The sequence below is a fragment of the Nomascus leucogenys genome, chromosome 11 (genome assembly GCF_006542625.1).
Source record: "Nomascus leucogenys isolate Asia chromosome 11, Asia_NLE_v1, whole genome shotgun sequence".
NCBI classification, from domain to species: domain Eukaryota; kingdom Metazoa; phylum Chordata; class Mammalia; order Primates; family Hylobatidae; genus Nomascus; species Nomascus leucogenys.
The window spans coordinates 58,074,570-58,098,905 of NC_044391.1; the positions used below are offsets into that span (position 1 = coordinate 58,074,570).

General features: G+C 49.8%; 1 protein-coding gene across 1 annotated transcript; it reads left to right on the plus strand.

Annotated features, from left to right (window-relative positions):
• The first annotated feature begins 14,513 nt into the window (after positions 1-14,513).
• KRT78 (keratin 78) lies at positions 14,514-24,330 on the plus strand. The gene is made up of 9 exons (XM_030822605.1): positions 14,514-14,961; positions 15,388-15,602; positions 16,689-16,749; positions 17,221-17,316; positions 18,788-18,952; positions 19,292-19,417; positions 23,312-23,532; positions 23,809-23,843; positions 23,924-24,330. The coding sequence occupies exons 1-9, from the start codon at positions 14,578-14,580 to the stop codon at positions 24,181-24,183; spliced, it is 1,563 nt and encodes a 520-aa protein (XP_030678465.1). The 5' UTR covers positions 14,514-14,577; the 3' UTR covers positions 24,184-24,330.
• Positions 24,331-24,336: the final 6 nt, after the last annotated feature.

The following is a 24,336-nucleotide window of genomic DNA, read 5'->3' on the forward strand; positions in this document are numbered from 1 at the left end:
ACTGCACTCAGCAATGATCTGTTTTGTTTGCTGCTATATCCCCGTTGTTAGAATAGTGCCTGGCACATAGTAAGTGTCCAATAAATATGTGCTGACTGAATAAATTGAAAGATATTTGTATATAGAAACACCTGGAAGGTTAAATACTAAAATGTTAATAGTGGCTACTTCTAGACGACAGTATTTTAGAAGAGTTTTATTTTTTCTGATTTTATTTTATTGTCTGTTGATTTAACATTTTTAATTCTGAGTATTATTTATATAAAGAGAAGGAAGCGCCAAAAGGCTTAGGATCTTCTCCCTCTACATCTTTTTTTTTTTTTTTTTTTTTTTGAGATGGAGTCTTACTCTGTTACCCAGACTGGAGTGCAATGGTGCGATTTCGGCTCACTGCAAACTGCCTCCTGGGGTTCAAGCAATTCTCCTGCCTCAGCCTCCTGAGTAGCTGGGAATTGGGGCGTGCACCACCATGCCTGGCTAACTTTTTGGTATTTTTAGTAGAGACGGGGTTTCACCATATTGGTTAGGCTGGTCTTGAACTCCTGATCTCAGGTGATCCACCCACCTCGGCCTCCCAAAGTGCTGGGATTACAGGTGTGAACCGCTGTGCCAAGCCTCCCTCTACGTCTTTAAAACTACAAACTTTCTGCCGGGAGTGATGGCTCATGCCTGTAATCCCAGCACTTTGGGAGGCTGAGGTGGGCGGATCACCTGAGGTTGGGAGTTGAAGACCAGCCTGAGCAACATGGAGAAACCCCATCTCTACTAAAAATACAAAAGTAGCCGGGCGTGGTGGCACACGCCTGTAATCCCAGCTACTCCGGAGGCTGAGGCAGGAGAATCGCTTGAACCCGGGAGACAGAGGTTGCGGTGAGCCAAGATCGTGTCATTGCACTCCAGCCTGGGCAACAAGAGCGAAAACTCCATCTCAGAACAGACAAACAAACAACAGAAAAACAACAAAACCAAACAATAAAAAACCAACCAAACAACAACAAAAAAACCCTATAAACTTTGAGTTTAAGAGGCCAGGCAGTGGGTGAGACCTGCCTGTTCTACTCCCTCTGCTTCCCCACCCAACATCAGCCTTCCCCAGTTCTCCCTCTCTCTGCCCCTTCTTCACCCACAAGCTTTAGCTGGCAGGGCTCGCTGGTCTTTCAAGCCACCTTAGCAGGCAGAGTCATGGAACAATAGATCAGGCTGACTCAGGAGCTGGGAGAGGGCCCTGGGCCACACAAGAACCCTCCCCACCTGCCAGGTCAGGCCAGCAAGCAGTGCCTCTGGGGCCAAGGGGAACTGGGGTGATGTTGCAGCAGGAAGGAGTGAGGTTAGACCTGAGAGATTCCTGATGGTAAAGGAGGCTGCAGCAGGTCAGCGAGGTCACAGAGCCCGTGTTTGTTCCTGGAGGGCAACAGGTGCACTCCACTCTCCCCTAGATGGGATTGTTCGTTGCATCTGAAGCACCCAGCACAGTGCTTGGCACTGAGAAGTGCCCAGTCAATGTTGATGGGTGGATAATAGTATGAATGAGCTTGTCTGAAGTGGGGTGTTGAGGTCCCGCTCCCTGTGTCTCCGTCCTAGTCTCAGGGTTTGTTCCAGGCTGTACATATTGCAAGATGAAATGAGTCCTGGCCTAGTGGGCTCTAGTCCCAGCCTTCTTATGTGTCCTTGGCCTGTTGCTCTTCCTCTCTGGGCTTCAGTTTCTTGTGCAGTGAAACAGCGTGTTGGACGAGATATTCTGCAAGATCTCACTGCTCTGCCACCTGCACTGGCAAGTGTTACGCCCCTGTGGGATGCTTTTGCTGTTGGCTTGCTCTAGTGTGTGTTACTTTGATCTTTTTTTTTTTTGAGATAGATTCTTGCTCCACCCGGGAGCACACACTTGCTCTAGTGTGTGTTACTTTGATCTTTTTTTTTTTTTGAGACAGATTCTTGCTCCACCCCAGGCTGGAGTGCAATGGCGCAATCTTGGCTCACGCAACCTCCGCCTCCCGAGTTCAAGCAATTCTCCTGCCTCAGCCTCCCAAGTAGCTGGGACTACAGGCACATGCCACCACACCTGGCTAATTTTTGTATTTTTAGTAGAGATGGGCTTTTGCCATGTTGGCCAGGCTGGTCTCAAACTCCTGACCTCGTGATCCGTTCACCTTGGCCTCCCAAAGTGCTGGTATTACAGGCATGAGCCAGCGTGCCCGGCCTACTTTGGTCTTCTTAACTAGGGTCTACATTTCCCAAGGGCAGGCATGAATCTGGTATGGTTCTGTGTTGCCCCAGCACCCACAGCACTGGGCCCTCCTGCCTGGCTGTGCCTAGCATCCTGCTGTCTGTGCCCCCGAGCCCAGCTCACTCCATCCTCCCTAGCCCCGACCAGCTGTGTCACTGTCATGACCCAGGAAAGGTGGTTACCTGGAGGAGGGACCTGTGGGTTTTCCTTTTGAGGAGTGGGTGGGCTTCAGGGAAGAGCACATCAGTGTGTTTAGGGATTAGATTAGATATTAAGAAAATTTCCTCTCCCTTCCAGGATAGATTGGGAGAGATGACTCAGTTTCTTGTTTCCCCTTTCTAACTCTGCTTTTCATTACTTCTCTCCTTTGGAAAAGTTTCCCAGACTAAACCTCTATGTTCTATCCCCAAGTCCTGACACCTAACACTGCTCCTGTTTCTGGTCTTATTTTCTTGGGTTTGTGTGTGTTTGGGTGTGGGTACCACTTTCTCTGTCAGGGAATTTCTGAAACTTTTTTTGAACAATGATCTCTAATAATAAATTCATTTTATATTACAGTTCTGTGTGCACGCGCGCACACACACACACACCGAACAAAATTTCATGGTGCAATATTACCCTTACTACCTGTGATGCACACTTATGTGCTGGTAAAGACTCATGCAATTGATTTCACAATCCACTAGTGGGTCGTAGCTTGCAGTTTTGAAAATACAGATCTCCTCTCAGATGGAAGTTCCTTGAAGACGGGCAGAACCTTACTTCCAACACCCAGGGCACAGCACTCAGATGGCCACGGGAGAGAAGCTGGCGAGACGGTTGACAGGGAGGGAGCTGGTCCATGTAATCCCCCACCCTGTCTCCCAGTCTGGGAGTTCCTGCTGCAGCTTTGACTGAACATCCTTAGGGTGTAGGAATCCTGGCAACTTTCCCCTGGAAGTTGCCCTTCACCCTCTGGGGTGTTGGGAGGCTGTCCTTAGTAACAGGCCTCATAATATTTGCCAAGTCAGTAGCCGTTGCTAGCAGCAGGGCACCCAACTGGCTGAACCTGATTGGGTCAGGGTTGCAGTGGCTGGGTACTAAGCCCTGGACAGGCATGTCTGGACTCTCAACTCAAGTTCTTGTCTGAACACTTCCCTCTTCCCCTCTCAGGGCCCCCCAGAGTTGGAAGCTCTGTCTAATCCCCTTCCTCTCTCAGGCACCAGCAGTTTGTTCCTGGATGTGTGTTCCTGACTCCCAGCCTGGGACAGTCTCCCTTTCTTCACCCCTGGCCCATGGTGTGCTGGGCCTGCTTGAGCAAACTCAGGAGACCTGATTGTGTGCATCTCTTCCCAGCTCTGCATTCAGTGACATCATGGTGGCAGCTTGAAATCAGCCATGGAATATTTGCAGCATGGAAAATAGCAAACGCTACAGAACAGACTTATCTTCCCTCCCTGACAGAGAGCCCCTTGTGTAACAATAACATGCCACTGCCCCATCCCTGAGCAGAGTGCTGTGTGTTGCAGCAGAGTGGCAGCGGGTGTCTCCCCCCTTGGGCTCTCCCCATAGCCCCCAGCACCAGGGAAACTTCTGGTCTCTTTGTTATACAGGAAACATGTACATATACACACTACATGAAGGCGGTACAGTGTTCCCGGGAAGACTACGGGGGCGGTGTATGTTTAGAAGATCTGGGTTTTCATCCTAACTTGGCCTCTTTCCATCTTTGACATCTTGGACAATTGCTTTATTTCTGTGTCTGTAGAGTGAGGAAAACTAATACCCATATCTCAGATTATGGTGAAGATAAAAGAAGATGAAGGATCTGCACAGGCCCAGCACAGTGATTGGCACTGAGAGTTCCCAATAGTATTTTTATTTATTTATTTATTTGAGATGGAGTCTCACTCTGTTGCCCAGGCTGGAGTGCAGTGGCGTGATCTCTGCTCACTGCAACCTCCACTTCTGGGGTTCGAGTGATTCTCCTGCCTGAGCCTCCTGAATAGCTGGGATTACAGGTATGCGCCACCACACCCAGCTAATTTTGTATTTTTAGTAGAGATGGGGTTTCAGCATGTCGGCCATGCTGGTCTTGAACTCCTGGTCTCAAGTGATCTGCCTTCTTTGGCCTCCCAAAGTGCTGGGATTGCAGGAGTGAACCACTGCGCCCGGCCCCCAATGGTATTTTTTAAAGTGTGTTGTAGAACATGATCATGTTAGCCACCATGGGTAAAAGGGCCATTATTATTCCAAAGTTTGGCATCATCCCTCACTCCCACCCTCAGCGTGGAACTTGGAGACATATACTTCAGTTCTGGACTCCCAATGTTTTGCTAATCCTTTCTCTCCAAGGTCTCTGCCTTAGGAATGCCCTCCTTGTGGGTTTCGGGGCCTCTCTACCTGGGCATGGGTGGGCTGCAGAGGCAGCAGCTTGGCTTACCTGTGGGGCACCCTTTCCCTGTTGCAGTGAACCCGTTGCCTGGGTGGGTGCCACTTTCCTTCGCTGCCAGTTCAGTGAGGGGAGAGGGGGCTACCTGCTGCAGCCCAGCAGGCAGGAGGGTACCAGGGGCAGAGAATGCCGGAGTGTGCTCTGCCTGGGTATGGGGTAGAGAAGGGATACACTCTGTAATCTGCTCCCTCCTTTCTCTCTTGCCCGACAGGCCAAGATTGGTGCTAGAAGTCGGGAATAGCCACATTCATCTTTGCCCTTCCTGGCTTTGGAGGAACTTAGAGCCCTTCCTCAAGAGATTTTAGTAGAGAGTACTCAGGGTACTGTGTAAGCCACTGAAGAAACACAAGATGGACTCAGATGGCACGAAGACAAACGTCTTACTTTTTTTTTTTTTTTTTTTTGAGATGGAGTTTCGCTCTTGTTGCTCAGGCTGGAGTGCAATGGCGTGATCTTGGCTCACAGCAAACTCTGCCTCCAGGGTTCAAGTGATTCTCCTGCCTCAGCCTCACTAGTAGGTGGGATTACAGACATGCTAATTTTGTATTTTTTTTTTTAGTAGAGATGGGGTTTCTCCAAGTTGGTCAGGCTGGTCTGGAACTCCTGACCTCAGGTGATCCACCCGCCTCGGCCTCCCAAAGTGCTGGGATTACAGGCATGAGCCACCGCGCCGGGCCTTTTTTTTATTTTGAGATGGAGTTTTGCTCTGTTGCCCAGGCTGGATTGCAATGGTGTGATCTCTGCTCACCGCAACCTCTGCCTCCCGGGTTCAAGCAATTCTCCTGCCTCAGCCTCCCGAGGAGCTGGGATTACAGGCATGTGCCACCATGGCTGGCTAGTTTTGTATTTTTAGTAGAGACGGGGTTTCTCCATGTTGGTCAGACTGGTCTTGAACTCCTGACCTCAGGTGATCCGCCCACCTTGGCCTCCCAAAGTGTTGGGATTACAGGTGTGAGCCACCGTGCCTGGCCAAATGTCATACATTTTAATAGTTATGTTTTATTCGAATATGAATTAGAGCATTAAGAATTAGCACACAGAAGCCAAGATTTCAAGGCTGTTATTGTTTAGGGTCAGGATAAGAAAAAAGTGAACTGATTTAGATTTGATTTCAAGAAAAATCTTAAGTACACCATAATACCTATGGAATGTCAATGCGGCTTGATGGTAAAGGTTGAATGCAAATGACCGATGTTCAGGATAGTCAGGATATCCTGGGTTAGAATTTGGCATGTACTTCTCAGCTGCAAAAGCCAAAAACTGAGAGAAGCTTCCATTGTGCCTGGATCAGGGAGGTCACTGGGGTGTCAATGGTGAGGGAGGGGAGGCTGACCAAAGGCAGGGACAGGACAGAGCAGCCTTTTCTGTGCAGCCCCTCTCAAACAACACAACAGTAGCCAAGCCCTTCATTGGCCTGTGAAAGCCAGGGGACCTGAACGCATGTGGATGGGCCAGCCTCCCCTTCTCCCAGGCGGAGCTCCATCCTCACCTCCTAGCCTACACTCTGCTCCCTTTGTGCCTGGAGGCTCTAGACCCCAGGAGATGACTTTTGTTTTTTCTTGGAGCATGCCAAGAATAAGAATTCCTGCTGCTTCTGCTTCAAGAAAACCCACTGCCTTCCACAGTCTCTGAATTGGTGCCTCCAACACTCTATTGCCCTTACTGGTTTTCACGTAAGTTCCCCAGTTCCCCAACACTTCCTCTCCCTCACCAGACTGCAAGTTCCTCCAATGCAGAGACTTTGATTAATCTTCATTGAACCTGGGCTCCCATGGTGACTGGCACCTGGTGGTGCTTACGAAATGTTGAGTGAATGACTGTTGAGGGATGAGTTTCAGTTTGGGATTTAGGTACGTTGCTCCACTTCTCTAGGCTTCAGTTAGCTAAGGTATCCTTTAACACTGACACTCCTGGGGCTCTGAGAGGAGCACGGTGTGGTGGTAAAGTGCAAAGACTCTGAAGCCTGCAGCGTGTGTCCAAATCCTGGCTCTGCCATTTACCACTATTGTTCTCTTCGTGCCCCTTTCTGTAAGTTTCCCCTTCTGTAAGATGGTGATGATAAAGTACCTACTTCATAGGGTTGTTAGCATTAAATATTTTAAAGTTGGATTGTAAATGTAAACACTAAATGCTTATGATATGTAAGTTCTGAGAACCGGGCCTGTCGTAAAGGCCCCCTTATTGTTTGATCTTTGGATAAAATAGCTCACTGACAATGTTATCTTTTTAAAAATTTTTTATTATTATACTTTATGTTCTAGGGTACATGTATACAATGTGCAGGTATGTTACATAGGTATACATGTGCCATGATGGTTTAATGCATCATCACCTCATCATTTACATCAGGCATTTCCCCTAACACTATCCCTCCCCCAGCCTCCACCCCCCAACAGGCCCCGGTGTGTGATGTTCCCCTCCCTGTGTCCATGTGTTCTCGTTGTTCAACTCCCACTTATGAGTGAGAACATGTGGTGTTTGGTTTTCTGTCCTTGTGATATTTTGCTGAGAATGATGGTTTCCAGCTTCATCCATGTCTCTGCAAAGGATATGAACTCATCATTTTTTTATGGCTGCATAGTATTCCATGGTGTATATGTGCCACATTTTCTTTATCCAGTCTATTATTGGTGGACATTTGGGTTGGTTCCAAGTCTTTGTTATTGTGAATAGTGCCACAATAAGCATATGTGTGCATGCGTCTTTATAGTAGCATGATTTGTAATCCTTTGGGTGTATACCCAGTAATGGGATTGTTGGGTCAAATGGTATTTCTAGTTCTAGATCCTTGAGGAATCGCCACACTGTCTTCCACAATGATTGAAGTAGTTTACAGTCCCACCAACAGTGTAAAAGTGTTCCCATTTCTCCACATCCTCTCCAGCATCTGCTGTTTCCTGACTTTTTAATGATTGCCATTCTAACTGGCATGAGATGGTATCTCATTGTGGTTTTGATTTTGCATTTCTCTGATGACCAGTGATGATGAGCATTTTTTCATATGTCCGTTGGCTTCATAAATTCTTCTTTTGAGAAGTGCCTGTTCATATCCTTTGCCCACTTTTTGATGGGGTTGCTTGTTTTTTTCTTGTAAATTTGTTTAAGTTCTTTGTAGATTCTGGATATTAGCCCTTTGTCAGATGGATAGATTGCAAAAGCTTTCTCCCATTCTGTAGGTTGCCTGTTCACTCTGATGATAGTTTCTTTTGCTGTGCAGAAGCTCTTTAGTTTAATTAGATCCCATTTATCTATTTTGGCTTTTGTTGCCATTGCTTTTAGTGTTTCAGTCATGAAGTCTTTGCCCATGCCTATGTCCTGAATGGTATTACCTAGGTTTTATTCTAGGGTTTTTATGGTTTTAGGTCTTACATTTAAGTCTTTAATCCATCTTGAGTTAATTTTTGTGTAAGGCGTAAGGAAGGGATCCAGTTTCAGCTTTCTATGTATGGCTAGCCAGTTTTCCCAGCACCATTTATTAAATAGGGAATCCTTTCCCCATTGCTTGTTTTTGTCAGGTTTGTCAAAAATCAGATGGTTTTAGATGCATGGTGTTATTTTTGAGGCCTCTGTTCTGTTCCATTGGTCTATATATCTGTTTTGGTACCAGTACCATGCTGTTTTGGTTACTGTAGCCTTGTAGCATAGTTTGAAGTCAGGTAGTGTGATGCCTCCAGCTTTGTTCTTTTTGCTTAGGATTGTCTTGGCTATGCGGGCTCTTTTTTGGTTCCATATGAAATTTAAAGTAGCTTTTTTTTTTCCAATTCTGTGAAGAAAGTCAGTGGTAGCTTGATGGGGATAGCATTGAATCTGTAAATTACCTTGGGCAGTATGGCCATTTTCATGATATTGATTCTTCCTATCCATGAGCATGAAATGTTTTTCCATTTGTTTGTGTCCTCTCTTATTTCCTTGAGCAGTGGTTTGTAGATCTCCTTGAAGAGGTCCTTCACATCCCTTGTAAGTTGGAGTCCTAGGTATTTTATTCTCTTTGCAGCAATTGTGAATGAGAGTTTACTCATGATTTGGCTGTTTGTCTGTTCTTGGTGTATAGGAATGCCTGTGATTTTTGCACATTGATTTTGTATCCTGAGGCTTTGCTGAAGTTGCTTATCAGCTTAAGGAGATTTTGGGCTGATACGATGGGGTTTTCTAAATATAAAATCATATCATCTGCAAACAGACAATTTGACTTCCTCTTTTCCTGATTGAATACCCTTTGTTTCTTTCTCTTGCCTGATTGCCCTGGCCAGAACTTCCAATACTATGTTGAATAGGAGTGGTGAGAGAGGGTATCCTTCTCTTGTGCTGGTTTTCAAAGGGAATGCTTCCAGTTTTTGCCCATTCAGTGCTGTTTTTTTTTTTTTTTTTTTTTTTTTTTTTTGACAGGGTCTAGCTCTGTGGCCCAGATTGGAGTGGAGTGGCGTGATCTTGGCTCACTGCAACCACCGCTTCCTGGACTCAAGCCATCCTTCCACCTCTGTCTCCTTAGTAGCTGGAACTATAGGTGTGTGCCACCATGCCTGGCTAATTTTTGTATTTTTTGTAGAGACGGGGTTTTGCCACGTTGCCCAGGCTGGTCTTGAACTCCTGAGCTCAAGCGATCCACCTGCCTTGGCCTCCCAAAGTGCTGGGATTACAGTTGTGAGCCATGGTGCCCAGTGACAACATTATCTTGATAGTTTTTGTAGGTCAGACAGAGGCTCTCTGGGATTCAATGAGACATTCGACAAATTTTCTGATGTTCTTGAAGGCAAGATGGGAAAAATGGGATCTGGAGAAAAGTATAGCTGGGTAGATTCCCAAACAGAGGGAGGGTTTTTAAGAAGAGCACACCACGGGGCCCTGTCCTTGCTTTTCTTCAAGACCAGGCCACTGGAGCAATAGGAACTCCCCCACCACACCAACATGCCAACTTGCAATCAGGACAGACCCTCTCAGCTCCTTCCTCCTCTTGGTTTCTGTGCTCATGTATGTATCTTCCACGAGACTGGACAGGTTGGGGAGGTGGCTTATGCATTGTGTATTTCTTGTATCACTTAGCTGAGTGTTCAGCCAATAGCAGATGCTCAATAACACATACTCATGTGCACATAGAGTAAGGAAACCACATTTCCCAAATGAATGGGATGCTCCCAGCTTGGGTGGGCAGGTTGCGGGGAATGTCTATTGTTTCAGAGAAGATAATTGAGAATCAGAAGGATCTCCAGAGATTGGCAGGAAATCACCAAGATGAAACCGAATGGGGATTCATTCATTCAACTAATATGTACTGAGCACCTACTGGCTGCCAGGCACTGTTCTTAAGTGCAGAGAAGACAGAGGTGAGCAAAAGCGGCAAAATCTCTGCCCTCATGGAGCTCACATTCTAGTGCAGGAAAGCTGCCAAACAGAATTAGTGAGTAGAATACACGGTGTATGAGGAAGCGATAGATGCCAAGTAGAAAGAAAGCAGGGAAGGGGAGAAGAGTGGCAAAGGAGGGTTGGTCTCAGGGTTGCAGTTTTGGTTTGGGGCAGCCAGAGAAGGTGGATGAAGGCCAGAAGGAGATGGGGAGCAAGCTAGGAGGGTATCTGGGGAGGAGCATTCCAGGAAGAGGACACAGCGAGTGCCAAAGCCCTGAGGCTGGAGTGTTCTGGAGTGTTGGAGAATAAATTAGGGGATAAACTAGGTTAGCCTTCTTTTGTGCCTTATACTTTTCTCTTCCTATTGTAATTACAATTAAAGACTTGTTTCATATCTGTTTCCCCAATAGACTCTAAGGTCTCTTAGTTCAGTGGCTGGGGCTTGGTCTCAGGTAAATTTCTGTTTTTTTTTTTTTCTTTTTTGAGACAAAGTCTGCCTGTGTTGCCCAGGCTGGAATGCAGTGGCGTGATCTTGGCTCACTGCAACTGCTGCCTCCTGAGTTCAAGCAATTCTCCTGCCTCAGCCTCCTGAGTAGCTGGGACTACAGGCACCTGCCACCACGCCAGGCTAATTTTTATATTTTTAGTAGAGACAGTGTTTCACCATGTTGGCCGGGATAGCCTCCAACTCCTGACCTCAGGTGATCTGCCTGCCTCAGTCTCCAAAAGTGCTGGGATCACAGGCGTGAGCCACCGTGCCCGGCCTGGTCTCAGGTGAATTTCTAACTCTCAGCACAGGGCCTGAAATATGGTAGGTGCTCAACCATATGTTGTTGAATAAATGAATAAATGTGAATAAATGACTTTTGGGTGAAAAGATTGACTGCACAAGCAAGAACTGGCTTGACAGCAATTAGAGAGAAAGGTTGGAGAGTTGTAGCTGTGGCCAATGGTGAACCTAGGGTGGTACAACGAGAGAAGGGGCCACAGGAAAGCCACAAGAAGCTGTGCTGAGATGCCGGGCGCGGTGGCTCACATCTGTAAACTCAGCACTTTGGGAGGCTGAGGTGGGCGGTTCGCTTGAACCCAGGAGTTCAACATGGGCAACATGACGAAACCCCATCTCTACCAAAAATGCAAAAATTAACCAGGTGCGGTGGTGTGTGGCTGTAGTCCCAGATATTCAGGAGGCTGAGGTGGGAGGATAGCTTGAGCCTGGGAAGTTGAGGCTGCAGTGAGTGGAGATTGTGCCACTACACTCTAGCTTGGGCGACAGAGCAAGAACCTGTCAAAAAAAAAAGAAAAGCTGTGATGGCAGGGGCTTTCCCATTGACAAGGGCCAAGGTTGGGAGAGGCTGCAGAGCATGAGGTGTGGTTGAGAAGGGTTAACCTGGAGCAGGGGAAACTGAGGAAAGATATACCCATTAGAGCCTTGACACTGCAGGATTTAATATTAAGTCCATGATGTGAGCCATTTATACTTTTGCTGCTGCATGAATTGGGATCTTTGTGCACCTTCGTGTGCAAAACCAAGTCACTCGGCTGCTGAGGGGCCTGGTTCAATCTCCAGACTGTTTTGTCATTCTCTCCATCACTGCATGACCGTCTTTCTAAGTAGAGCAATTATTTCTAAGTAGGGGCAGTATCTGTTACAGCAGCAATTGCAAATCTGGGGATTTTGCAAGGTCCCTGGGTATAATGGTCGTGGATAAAAATTCATCTCTTTAAACAAATAGTTATTGATGCCTAGTGTATGCCAGATCCTGAGCTGGATAGAGGGGTGGACAGGACATACATCATGGAGCTGTGATTCAGTGTTTAGTGGTGCTGTCTTAGAAAGTTTGAAGGGCGGGCATGTGGAACGGGGAGGAGGTTCATTGTGGGCTGCTCCATGGGGCAGTGGTCTGAGTTGCGTACAGGTGGTGCCTCCAGCCTGAGGAGCTCTGTGGGTGGCCTTGAGCAAGTCCCTAAGATCACAGAGGGATGGGCCAGAGCAGACTTAGAGGTCACCTGGCAACCTCTTAGGTTGCCCAAGAGTATATTCTCTATGCCCTGCCCCACGCCTATGGGGCCTCAGGGTCCTCGAGTGTAAAACAAAGGCATTGGCTCAGATGATCTTGAAGCGCCCTTCTGGCTCAATTATTATCTATAAAATTACAATTATAGGGAAGTTCCATGGAGGTGGATTGGGCCCCATCCCAAATGTGGCCTCTGTCCTCCACCCTTAATCCTGAGAGGGAGGGATGGTAGAGTTCATTTCACGGAGATCTTTCTCAAGCACATTTGTGGGGTCTGGAAGGCAGGCACAGAAACTTGCCCCTGCACAGTGGTCCCCAGGGGGTAGGGCTTGGATTTCCCTGAGGAATCAGCAGAATTCAATGCATTTCCCAGCCCTCTTCTGGACTCTGGGGCTGCTCCACATTGCCTCCTCTCTCCTTGTTGCACCTAATTCTCCTCCTGGGTCTTTTCTCTCCTCTTCTCTTCCTTACCTGGTCCCTTGCTCCTTGAACTCCTCTGTTCTCCCCACTGAAGGCCCTGCCTCTTCTTCCTCTTGAGGTCACCTGCCATTCAGTTTCATTCAGGTGTGCTGCCGGTTGGGGCCAGGGGAAGGAGGAAGGGGCTTTTAATCCTCTGGAGGGAGGTGAGGCACACTCACTGCTATCTGGCCTTGGGGTGGAGTATCTGTGGGATTGTTCAAATTGCTGAGAGTGACTTCCTCATAGCACATCTCTTGAGTGTTCAGTATTCTGAGCCCTCGTTTGTCCTAGCTTTGAGTTGCATTGTCAAAGGCCCCAGTATCCTTTCTTGCGAATGTGCCAGGCTCTAGAAGAGGGGAGGCGGACAGGGAGAAATAGCCCCCTTGCCATGTAAATAAGAAATTTTAGATACTTCCCCAAATCAAAGTGGTCCAGCTTTGCCGGCCAGTGGTGGAGGGGCTTAAGTGGAGTCTACTGTATGCCTTCCTTCCAGGAGTCCTGCCACTCAGGAGAGGTTGTACTGAAGTATCAGATGAACCCTAGAGTTCTCCTTCACCCACCAGACTTTCAGGCCAGAGGCAGAGGCTGTCCTGTGGGGAACCCCAAATATTCTGTTTCTGCTCCCAGTCCGTCAGGAGTATTTTTCTTTCTTTCTTTTTTTTTTTTTTTTTGAGACAGAGTCTCGCTCTATCACCCAGGCTGGAGTGCAGTGGCACGATCTCAGCTCACTGCAGCCTCTGCCTTCTGGGATCAAGCGATTTTCCTGCCTCATCCTCCCAATTAGCTGGGATACAGGCGCCCGCCACCACGCCTGGCTAATTTTTTGTATTTTTAATAGAGACAGGGTTTCACTGTGTTAGCCAGGATGGTCTCGATCTCCTGACCTTGTGATCTGCCCGCCTTGGCCTCCCAAAGTGCTGGGATTACAGGTGTGAGCCACCGTGCCCGGCTTAGGAGTATTTTTCTAAATGCACCTTGCTTTTTTGTTTGAGATGGAGTCTAGCTCTGTTGCCCAGGCTGGAGTGCAGTGGTACGATCTTGGCTCACTGCTCAACCTCTGCCTCCTGGGTTCAAGCAGTTCTCCTGCCTCAGCCTCGTATGTAGCTGGGATTGCAGGTGTGCACCATCACACCTGGCCAATTTTTGTATTTTTAGTAGAGATGGGGTTTCACCATGTTGGTCAGGCTGGTCTCAAACTCCTGATCTCCAGTGATTCACCCACCTCGGTCTTCCAAAGTGCTGGGATTACGGGCGTGAAACACTGTGCCCGGCCCTAAATGCACATTTCATTTCAGAGCCTGGGTGGCTCTGATTTGTAACCTGAGGAAGCGGAGCCTGATGGCAGGTGGATGGGCCTGGCCCCAAGTGCTTGTGGAAGGAGCAGAGCCACAGGCTGGGTCAGAAACGTGCTGTCCCATGCGATCCTGGATGGAGATGCCTGATTTCAGTGGGTGGTGCCTCATGGATGATTGCTGGGTTGGGCAAGAGGAAAGACTTGGAAACCCTGTTTTTCTGTTTCATTTCCAAATCCTGGAGTGTCTTTTAGCCAAGGATGGCAATAACACCTCCACTAACCTCCTCTGTTTGTGGCGCTGCAAGGGCCTTCCTTCTCCAACTCCTTGAGGCAGATTCTCCCTTGAGAATCCATGGCACTCTGATGCTTCCTCTGAACCCCTTCTAGCTTTCTTTCCTCTTCAACCTCCCCTCGCTTCCCTGTTTCCTTCAGGAAGCCTTCCCTGAGGGCCTCAGTGACTTTGCTCCTGCCATCCCTCCCTGTCCCTCAGCACTGACATCCCAGTCTCCTGCCTGCTTCCTTGTCTTTGGGCATGCCTATTTCTCCAACAGCCTGGGAGCTCTGAGGGCAGGGTCTGGGTTTCCTTCTCCCTTGGCTCTGCACGTGCCGGACACTTACTCTCCAGGCACGTCAGAGTAAGTCAGCTAGAGCCAAGTGACAGACACAGTCAGGTCAAGAGGATCTTGCTCTCCAGGGCCCAGCCCAGGTACGGGAGTGGATAAAAGTCTCGTGCTGGGGCCCCAGGGCAGAAACTCACACACCTTGACAATCTGTCTGTCCGTCTGCAGCTGCGTGACTGTCTGTCTCTGCCATGTCTCTCTCCCCATGCCGGGCCCAGAGGGGCTTCAGCGCTCGCTCAGCCTGTTCTGCTCACTCAAGGGGCCACAGCAGGGGAGGCTTCAGCAGCAGGGGCGGCTTCAGCAGCAAGAGCCTTAATTCCTTTGGGGGGTGCCTGGAAGGCTCTCGTGGGAGTACCTGGGGGTCAGGGGGAAGGCTGGGGTTGCGGTTTGGGGAGTGGAGTGGTGGGCCTGGGCTCTCTCTGTGCTCTCCGGGGGGCATCCAAGAAGTGACCATCAACCAGAATCTGCTGACCGCACTGAAGATTGAGATCGATCCCCAGTTCCAGGTGGTGCGGACACAGGAGACCCAGGAGATCAGAATCCTCAACAACCAGTTTGCTTCCTTCATTGACAAGGTGAGGGTCAACTCAGCCAAGCCCCTGTCTCTGTGCCTCCCTTGGAGGAGCTGCTCTTGATGGACTTGGAAATGGGAAGTTTGGCCTCCTTCTACCACTTTTCTAATAACTTCTGCAGCAAAGAAGTCCCTCCTGTGGACTAACTGGACTCTCTCTGGCTATGCTGAGGCCCTGTTGTTCCATGATTGGGGCTCAGGGACAGAGAACTGCCAGCCAGCAGGGGGGAAGGCCCTGCCCCATTAGTCTGTCCAGTCATTTTGTTGTGTTCAGAGTGTCATGGAAGATCATGAGGCTTCCCCTGCCTAGGTTGGGCAGGGAGACAGGGGAAAGGTGAGGCTGATGGGAGGGTCCCTCAGGCTTTACTTTCCAGAGGCTGTGCACAGGGAGTCCCACGGGAGCCTCAGGGATCCTCTGCTTCTGCTGCAGGTGCGGTTCCTGGAGCAGCAGAACAAGGTCCTGGAGACCAAGTGGCACCTGCTGCAGCAACAGGGGTTGAGTGGCAGCCAGCAGGGCCTGGAGCCTGTCTTTGAGGCCTGCCTGGATCAGCTCAGGAAGCAGCTGGAGCAGCTCCAGGGAGAACGAGGGTCTCTGGATGCTGAGTTGAAGGCCTGCCGGGACCAGGAGGAGGAGTATAAGTCCAAGTAGGCACACTGAAATTTCCCCATGCCATGTGGGCGGGGTCTGGGATGACTCAGATTGGGTCTGTCAGCCAGGAGATGTCCCACATACTGAGCACCCAGAGGCACATGACTGGCCTCCCCTCTACCCCTCCGCGTCCCCCTTCCCCAGGCTCTCAGGTGCCCACCTGCTACAGGTAAACGAGGTGTCCCGCAGTCCCCACCCAGGTCTGGAGAACCTTGGAGAAAAGGCAGGGAGACCGGTGTCCTACACGCCCCAGCTACAAGGGCCCATGTTTCCGGTCAAGGCTGGGAAGGGCTTATTTAAACAATGCCCCAGTGGCTTTTTTTTTTTTTTTTCTTGAGAAATTCCTGTTCAGCGGGCTGTGGGCTGAAGTGATTCAGATGTTCTCTGGTTCCAAGGAGGGAAGGGAATCAATTTAGTGGGGCTGTCCCCAGGCCTGTGACACAATTCACAGATGGGCTGTGGTTCTGAGCTCCACGCTTAGGTCACCTGGTGGAGTGTAGAGACCCCTGGACTAATGGGGGCTTGGGTTGGGGCAACTGTGAGTGAGGGGTAGCTGTGTGGCCTGGGCAAGGCATCTCATCTCTCCCAGACTTGGTTTCCCTTCTGTAAACTTGGGAAATGTCACCTGCCCTTCTGGCCTCCCAGGGCTGTTGGGAAGATGGGATGCGAGGTGGAGGAAGGAAGATTCTGGAAGGAGCCCGGGATTGGAGTCAGGAGACCTGGGTTGGCTCTGCTTTGTCTACCTAGTCATCTGTGGGGTCTTGGTCAAATCGTCTAATCTCTCTGATAAAACCCAAACTTCCTGCCTCAACTGATGGGTGTGAGTAGCAAGTGGGAAAAGGTATTCAAATGTGCCTTATAAACTAAACAATGTGGCTGTCGTCATCAAAAGGACATGGGCTGAAAGGGTGGCACAGGTACATAGCTAGGACGTGGCAGGAAAGGGGAGAAGGGCTGGTTATCGTCCTGTTTGGGGGCATTCTAAGGCAAGGAGTCTTTTTCAGGGAGGTCATGCTTAGACGTGGGGGCATGAGCTCTGACCATGGAGCCTCAAACTGCGTCTTTCTCTACTTATTTGGCAGGTATGAGGAGGAGGCCCACAGGCGTGCCACACTCGAGAATGACTTTGTGGTCCTCAAGAAGGTGAGGGTGGGGGCCAGTGCTCCACTTACGTCCTGAGCATCCACTGTACACGGAGCCTAGTCCTAGGCTGGGAGGGAAAAGGTGGGAGGTCCTGATTTAGGACAGGCTATCACTCTGCCTGCAGGGGTCCCCTGGGGAAATGGGACATCTGCCTAGACACAGGGACCCCAAGACAAGATCTGACTAAAGGACTGCTTGACGAGCTCTTGATGTCACTGCAGGAGAGGGCGGGGAGGGAGAGGAAGAAGCAGAACTGGTTGCGATTAATCAGGGAAGACTTCCTGAAGGTGATGTTGGGTCAATGTTGGGCAAAGGAGAGAGCAGGACAGCGTGGGGCTGGAGGAGGAAGGAGGGGTTCTTGGGAGGCATGGTGGATGGGTGTTGAGCAGTGCATGAACAGAATTCCTGAGCCAGAGTAGAGCCCCCAAAGGGGAAGAGGGGGTTACATGTTTTCTCTCCCCATGTCTCCAGGATGTGGATGGGGTTTTCCTGAGCAAGATGGAGTTGGAGGGCAAGCTGGAGACTCTGAGAGAGTACCTCTACTTCTTGAAGCATCTGAATGAAGAAGTGAGGCTAACCGAAGGGCAGGCGGGAGCCAAGAGAGAGGACTGGGTGGGCAGGCTCCCCGTGGCCATGAGGAGAGTGGCCAAGAGGGGAAGTCTGTTAGGGTGGCTTAGATTCTGGGTCATTCAGTCACTCGACAACCAATTACTGAAAACTTTCTATGTGAATTGCTAGGTCCTGGGGATACATCAATGAATAACCAGAAAAAAATCACTACAGATAAAAAAAATTGCTTTCTTTTTTTTTTGAGATGGAGTCTTGCTCAGTTGCCCAGGCTGGAGTGCAATGGTGCGATCTCAGCTCACTGCAACCTCCGCCTCCCAGGTTCAAGCAATTCTCTGCCTCAGCTTCCCGAGTAGGTGGGATTACAGGCACCCGCCACCACGGCCAGCTAATTTTTGTATTTTTAGTAGAGATGGGATTTCACCATCTTAGCTAGGCTGGTCCTGAACTCCTGACCTCGTGATCCACCTGCCTCCACCTCCCAAAGTGCTGGGATTACAGGCATGAGCCACCACACCCGGCTAAGTTTGCTTTCTATTGGGAGACAGACGATAAGCCACAGACTTAGTAAATAAGGAAATTATATAGTATGCAAGAAGGTGATAAACGCAATGGAAAAAAGGAAAATGAGAACAGAGAAAGGAGGATTGGGAACATGGAGCAGGTGCCAATTTCAAATCATGTGGCCAGGGTAGGCCTTATTTAGGAGATAAAATCTGAGCAAAGATTTGGAGGAGGTGAGGAAGGTCACCACGCAGGTGGGTTTCTGGGATTCCAGGCAGTGGCTGCAGCCCACAGCGGGAGTGTGCTGTCTGAGGAAATGCAGGAAGGTCAGTGTGGCCAGAGTAGTAGGAGCAAGAGGGAGAGGAGTGTGATAAGAGGTCTGAAGATGGCCGGGCACGGTGGCTCATGCCTATAATCCCAGCACTTTGGGAGGCTGAGGCAGGTGGATTACCTGAGGTCAGGAGTTCGAGACCAGCCTAGTGAAACACTGTCTCTACAAAAAACACAAAAATTAGCCAGGCTTGGTGGCAGGTGCTTGTAATCCCAGCTACTAGGGAGGCTGGGGGAGAAGAATGGCTTGAACCTGGAAGGCGGAGGTTACAGTGAGCCGAGATCGCACCACTGCACTCCAGCCTGGGCAACAGAGTAAGACTCCATCTTAAAAAAAAAAAAAAGAAGGAAAAAAAAATGAGGCCTGAGGAGTGATGGAGGCTGGGTGATTTCGGGCCTTGCAGGCCATTTTCCATTAATGTCCAAGCTGCAAGAGACCTCAGAGACCACCTCCTATGGCTCTCATTTTTGAATGAGGAGATCGAGTCCCATGGTGAGCAGGGCATACTCAAAGCCACCTGGGATGAATGGGGGTCATGGCGTGTAAGCAGAAATTCACCATCCTGCTCAACCATCCTAGGCTTCAAGGGGAGAGGGAGCTGGGGGTGGGTAGACACCGAGTCTGTCTTCCCTGCAGGAGCTGGGCCAGCTCCAGACCCAGGCCAGCGACACGTCTGTGGTGCTGTCCATGGACAACAACTGCTATCTGGACTTCAGCAGCATCATCACTGAGGTCCGCGCCCGGTACGAGGAGATCGCCCAGACCAGCAAGGCTGAGGCTGAGGCCCTGTACCAGACCAAGGTGGTGGGACCTGGGGGCAGCACCATGCTGGAAATGGCTAGGTCTCCATGCCCAAACTCTAGGGTGGTCATTCACCTCGATCCCATTGGGGCAGTTCCAGTTACCTCCCTGAAGGTCTGGGGCTGGGTGGGCAGGGCCATTTCCCCTCCAGGCGGGAGGCGATAAAGAGGAACCGTGGGAGATAACTGTGGACTTCTGGAAGTACATCCCACTGTGTCCTGGCTCGGGCGTTTAACCCACACTCCAAATAAGGAGTGAGAGGTGGCTTTTCAAATATGAGGAGATGATCAAAGGTGGCGGTCCTCTCAACTAATGGTGTCCCCTCTGTTCCCTTGTCAGTACCAGGAGCTTCAGGTGTCTGCCCAGCTTCATGGGGACAGGATACAGGAAACGAAAGTCCAGATCTCTCAGCTGCACCAAGAGATTCAGAGGCTGCAGAGTCAGATTGAGAACCTCAAGAAGCAGGTAGATTCCCAGAGCCCCCCAAATGTCCTCTCATTGCCTTTGTGCCTTCAACTCACTTCCCAGTTCCTAGCTTCTCTCTCCAGTCGGGTTGCCAGTGAGTTTGTGTCGAGGACCTTGATAACTTGCTGGAGCTTTGGATAATATGGGGAGAAGAGAACTTCAAGCCCCATCTAGGGTGAATTCAGCCTTCCTGCTCTGACTTCTAGCCACATGTTGGCTTTTGTGGGATAGTGCCACTGCCCTGCACTTCCCTGGCATTGGGGAGGGGGCTGACAGCACTGTAGCCTATGTCTAGGTGTACATCTTGCTTTCAGCCCCTTGGGGAGATGGTTAATTCATCTGTTTTCTCTTTTCTTATCTTTTTCTTTTCTTTTTCTTTTTCTTTTTTTTTTTTTTGAGACAGAGTCTTACTCCACTGCCCAGGCTGGAGTACAGTGGCGTGATCTTGGCTCACTGCAACCTCTGCCTCTGGGTTCAAGGGATTCTCCTGCCTCAGCCTACTGAGTAGCTGGAATTACAGGCATGTGCCACTATGCTTGGCTAATTTTTGCATTTTCAGTAGGGACGGGGTTTCACCATGTTGGCCAGGCTGGTCTCAAACTCCTGACCTCAAGTGATCTGCCCGCCTCGGCCTCCCAAAGTGGTGGGATTACAGTTGTGAGCCAGTGAACCCAGCCTCATCTCTTTTGTTTTCTTTTCTTTTCTTTTTTTTCTTTCTTTCTCTTTCTTTCTTTCTTTCCCTTTCTTTCTTTCTTTCTTTCTTTCTTCCTTTCTTCCTTTCTTCCTTTCTTCCTTTCTTCCTTCCTTTCCTTCCTTCCTCCCTCCCTCCCTCTCTCTCTCCCTCTCTTTCTCTCTTTCTTTCTTTCTTTCTTTCTTTCTTTCTTTCTTTCTTTCTTTCTCTCTCTCTCTCTCTCTCTCTCTTTCTTTCTTTCATGGAGTTTCACTGTTGTCCGCCCAGACTGGAGTGCAATGGCATGATCTCGGCTTAATGCAACCTCTACCTCCCAGGTTCCAGCAATTCTGCCTCAGCCTCCAGAATAGCTGAGATTACAGGTGCCCGCCACCGCGCCTGGCTAATTTTTGTATTTTTAGTAGAGACAGGGTTTCACCATGTTGGCCAGGCTGGTCTCGAACTCCTGACATCAGGTGATCCACCAGCTTCAGCCTCCCAAAGTGCTGGGATTACAGGTGTAAGCCACCATGCTCAGCCCACATCTCTTTTCTTATCCCTTCTTTTGACTCTTACTTCTCAAGCTCAGCAGGGACTTTAAGGTCAAACACTGAAGGTCCTGGTGCCCTGAGGGGGAAGTTGGGAGCCAGGGCCTCAGAGAGTAGGTGAGGTGGGCGGCAGGGTGGGGCTAACTTCTCCTTAGGTAGGTGCATTACAAGGGTCAGAAATAGAGGAAGGGATTGGCAAGGGGAGGGAGGCCGTTTCCTGCTCCTCCTGTGGTGTAGAGACCTCACTTCTAGATGTGAAGTGTTCTGAATTCTCAGACTGTTAAGTATTCTTGCACTCATATTTCCTAAACCCAAAATATCAATTTGGGGATCAATGGAGGATGAAGAGCAGAGATCACAGAGTTAGGCCATTTCCTCAAGCACTACAGCTTGATTTGAAAGTCACATGTGGTCCCTTGACTCCCAAGCAGAGCCCTCTGGGGAGGGTTCTGGGAGTATCCAGAACCCATACTTCATCCCAGACCATCCTTCTGGTTCTTGTTTGCAATGAGAAGCAGGGCTTGAGATGAATGTGATGAATCCTCTTACTCAATTTGCTGCCACTATGTTTCACCAACAAATTTGGACCCCTTGCTTTGGAGTCCTCTGGGGTGGCTGTTAAGATCCTGATTCCTGGCCTCCTGGCAGAGCTGAGGAGTCAGAATCTCTAAGGATGGGGCCCAGAAACCTGCTTTTTAAATGAGGTTGCCCAGCTGGTTCTGAAGCATGTGGTCTTGAGAGTCCAGTGGCAGCACGCAGGAGTGTGTACTGGGTACCTGGGCCTGGGAATCACAGCTCCTCACACAGCAATGTGCCTTTCCCAGGACAATCCCTCCTGGGGATATAGCACTGTCCCCTGCTCCTTTTCCTGCACAAACATGATGAACTGGGCTCCCCTGTGCAGGCCCCTGTGGCTTAGGATCCCAGTTCTGCCACTCTTCTGAGCCTCAGTTTCTTCATCTATAGAGTAGAGATTATGTTTCTATCCACAGAGTGGGAATCGCATAATAACAGCCTTTAGACAATTCCTTCTTTCCCGAGTCAGATGTGAGGGCAAATCAACTGTAAGGCTGATAAAGACAGGGATCTCATCCTTCCTCTAGCTTTCTGTTGTAAGCAAAAGGATGATATTTTCTTTCTTTCTTTTTTTTTTTTTTTGAGAAGGAGTCTCTCTCTGTCACCTAGGCTGGAACGCAGTGGCGCGATCTCAGCTCACTGCAACCTCCGCCTCCCGGGTTCAAGCGATTCTCCTGCCTCAGCCTCCTGAGTAGCTGGGACTACAGGCGCGTGCCACCACTCCCGGCTAATTTTTTTTTTTTTTTTTGTATTTTTAGTAGAGACAGGGTTTCACCGTATTAGCCAGGATGGTCTCTATCTCCTGACCTAGTGATCTGCCCACCTCAGCCTCCCAAAGTGCTGGAATTACAGGCATGAGCCACTGCGCCCGGCAGAGATTATATTTTTCAAGCCCCAAATTGAGGCACATGGTTTGATGTACTCTGACAACATGACAAAGTATTTGAAATGAGACTGTCTGAAAAAAATGAGAACCTTTGTGGCCCTCATGGGGAGCCTTGCAGATAGTGATCCATGGTATAGGAAGAGCTTTAAGCACCCTGGGAGAGGTGCCGAGGGCTGGGGGTGGGAAGAAATAGGGAAAGAGCACTTGGGGAGGTGGCACAGGAGTTGTACTAGTGTCCTAGGCCTGTCATGACAAATCACCACAAATTGGGTGGCTTAAAACAAGAGAAATGTAATCTCTCCCAGTCCCGGAGCCTTGAAGTCTGAAGTCAAGGTGTTGGCGGGGCCGTGCTCCCTCTGAAGGTGCAGCGAGAGTACTCCCTGGGTCTTGCTAGCTTCTGCAGGCTCCAGGAGTTCCTTGGCATTTTTCGTCTTATTGCTGCATCATTCCCATCTCTGCCTCTCTCTTCTTTTTCTTTCTTTTTTTTGAGACGGAGTCTTGCTCTGTCTCCAGGCTGGAGTGCAGTGGCACGATCTCGGCTCACTGCAACCTCCACCTCCCAGGTTCAAGCAATTCTCCTGCCTCAGCCTCCCAAGTGGCTGGGACTACAGGCGCGTGCCACCATGGTCGGCTAATTTTTTTTTTTTTTTTTTTTTTTTTAGTAGAGATGGGGTTTTACCTTGTTAGCCAGGATGGTCTCGAACTCCTGACCTTGTAATCCACCTGCCTCAGCCTCCTAAAGTGCTGGGATTGCAGGCGTGAGCCACCACGCCCAGCCCTGCCTCTCTCTTCTGATGAGCTCTTCTCTCCATGTCTGTCTCTGTGTTCTCTCTTCTATTCATAAGGACACCAGTCATTGGATTTAGGGCTCACCCTAAATATGGTATGATGTGATCATGAGATCCTTAATTAATTACATCTGTAAAGACCCTACTTCCAATAAGATCACATTCTGGGGTCCTGGGTGGACATGAAAATTTTGGGGGATACTCTTCAACCTACTGCAGGAGGTAAGGAAGTGAGGGAAGCAATACCTTCTCTGAGAATGAGAGGAGCCTGTTGCAGGGGTGGTGTTGGTACACATGGCCATGGATAATTTTGAGCTCATAAGATTATGATCCGCCCCAGCCCTCAAGTGATATCCACAGTGGGTGCTTTGAGAGGCTATGTTGGACTTACAACCACCTTCTCGTTCATTTCTTCCCCGCTTCCAGAACGCCAGCCTGCAGGCCGCCATCACTGATGCTGAGCAGCGTGGGGAGCTGGCCCTCAAGGACGCTCAGGTCAAGGTGGACGAGCTGGAGGCTGCTCTGAGGATGGCCAAGCAGAACCTGGCCCGGCTGCTATGTGAGTACCAGGAGCTGATGAGCACGAAGCTTTCCCTGGATGTGGAGATTGCCACTTACCACAGGCTGCTGGAAGGCGAGGAGTGCAGGTGAGGGAGGCTTGGAGGGACCTGGGAATATGAGGTTGGGGAGGGGGATGGGATGCCAACACAGTGAGCTGCTTGCTAAAGAGGATTCTGAGAGATTTCCTGACATTGTGAGTTGCTAAGGGCAACCAACGCTGCAGAGAGGGATTTTAGGTTGGGGACTGTGGATTTCATCTGCTGAGAGGGTGGGTGACCTGCTTTGAGGGGCTTAAAAGTTCATGGGGATGCATTCTTCACAGTATTTCTTAGCGCATCCCCCTCTTGTCCTTTTTCCCCTAGGATGTCTGGGGAGTGCCCCAGCCAGGTCACTATCTGTGAGTATCAGGGGACTTTAGGGATGGGATCCCCACGGGGAGCTGAGGACCCTGCTCTGACCCGGTGCGTTTCTTGGCAGCCTCGGTGGGAGGCAGCGCTGTCATGTCTGGAGGAGTTGGTGGAGGCTTGGGGAGCACTTGTGGACTCGGTAGTGGGAAAGGCAGCCCTGGGTCCTGCTGCATCAGCATCGTGACTGGAGGCTCCAACACCATCCTGGGCTCTGGGAAGGACCCTGTTTTGGGTTCCTGCTCTGTGTCTGGCTCCAGCTCTGGCTCCAGCTGCCACACCATCCTGAAGAAGACAGTCGAGTCGAGTCTGAAGACATCCATCACCTACTGAGCGACCCAGCAGCCACCTCTTTCCTGAACACATTTGGCCTGCTCCCCCCATCAGCCGGCTCTGCAAGGTCAACTCCGTGACCACTGCCCACAGCCCAAGCCAGCCCACAGCAGATGCTGCAAAAATCAATAAAGTCTCCCCTCCTGCTGTTCT

Coding starts and splice junctions, on each gene's coding strand:
- KRT78 (XM_030822605.1), top strand. CDS start 14,578: ATGTCTCTCTCCCCATGCCGGGCCCAGAGGGGCTTCAGCGCTCGCTCA. Junction 18,953..19,291: donor AGGCCCTGTACCAGACCAAG/GTGGTGGGACCT, acceptor TTCCCTTGTCAG/TACCAGGAGCTTCAGGTGTC. Junction 19,418..23,311: donor TTGAGAACCTCAAGAAGCAG/GTAGATTCCCAG, acceptor CCCCGCTTCCAG/AACGCCAGCCTGCAGGCCGC.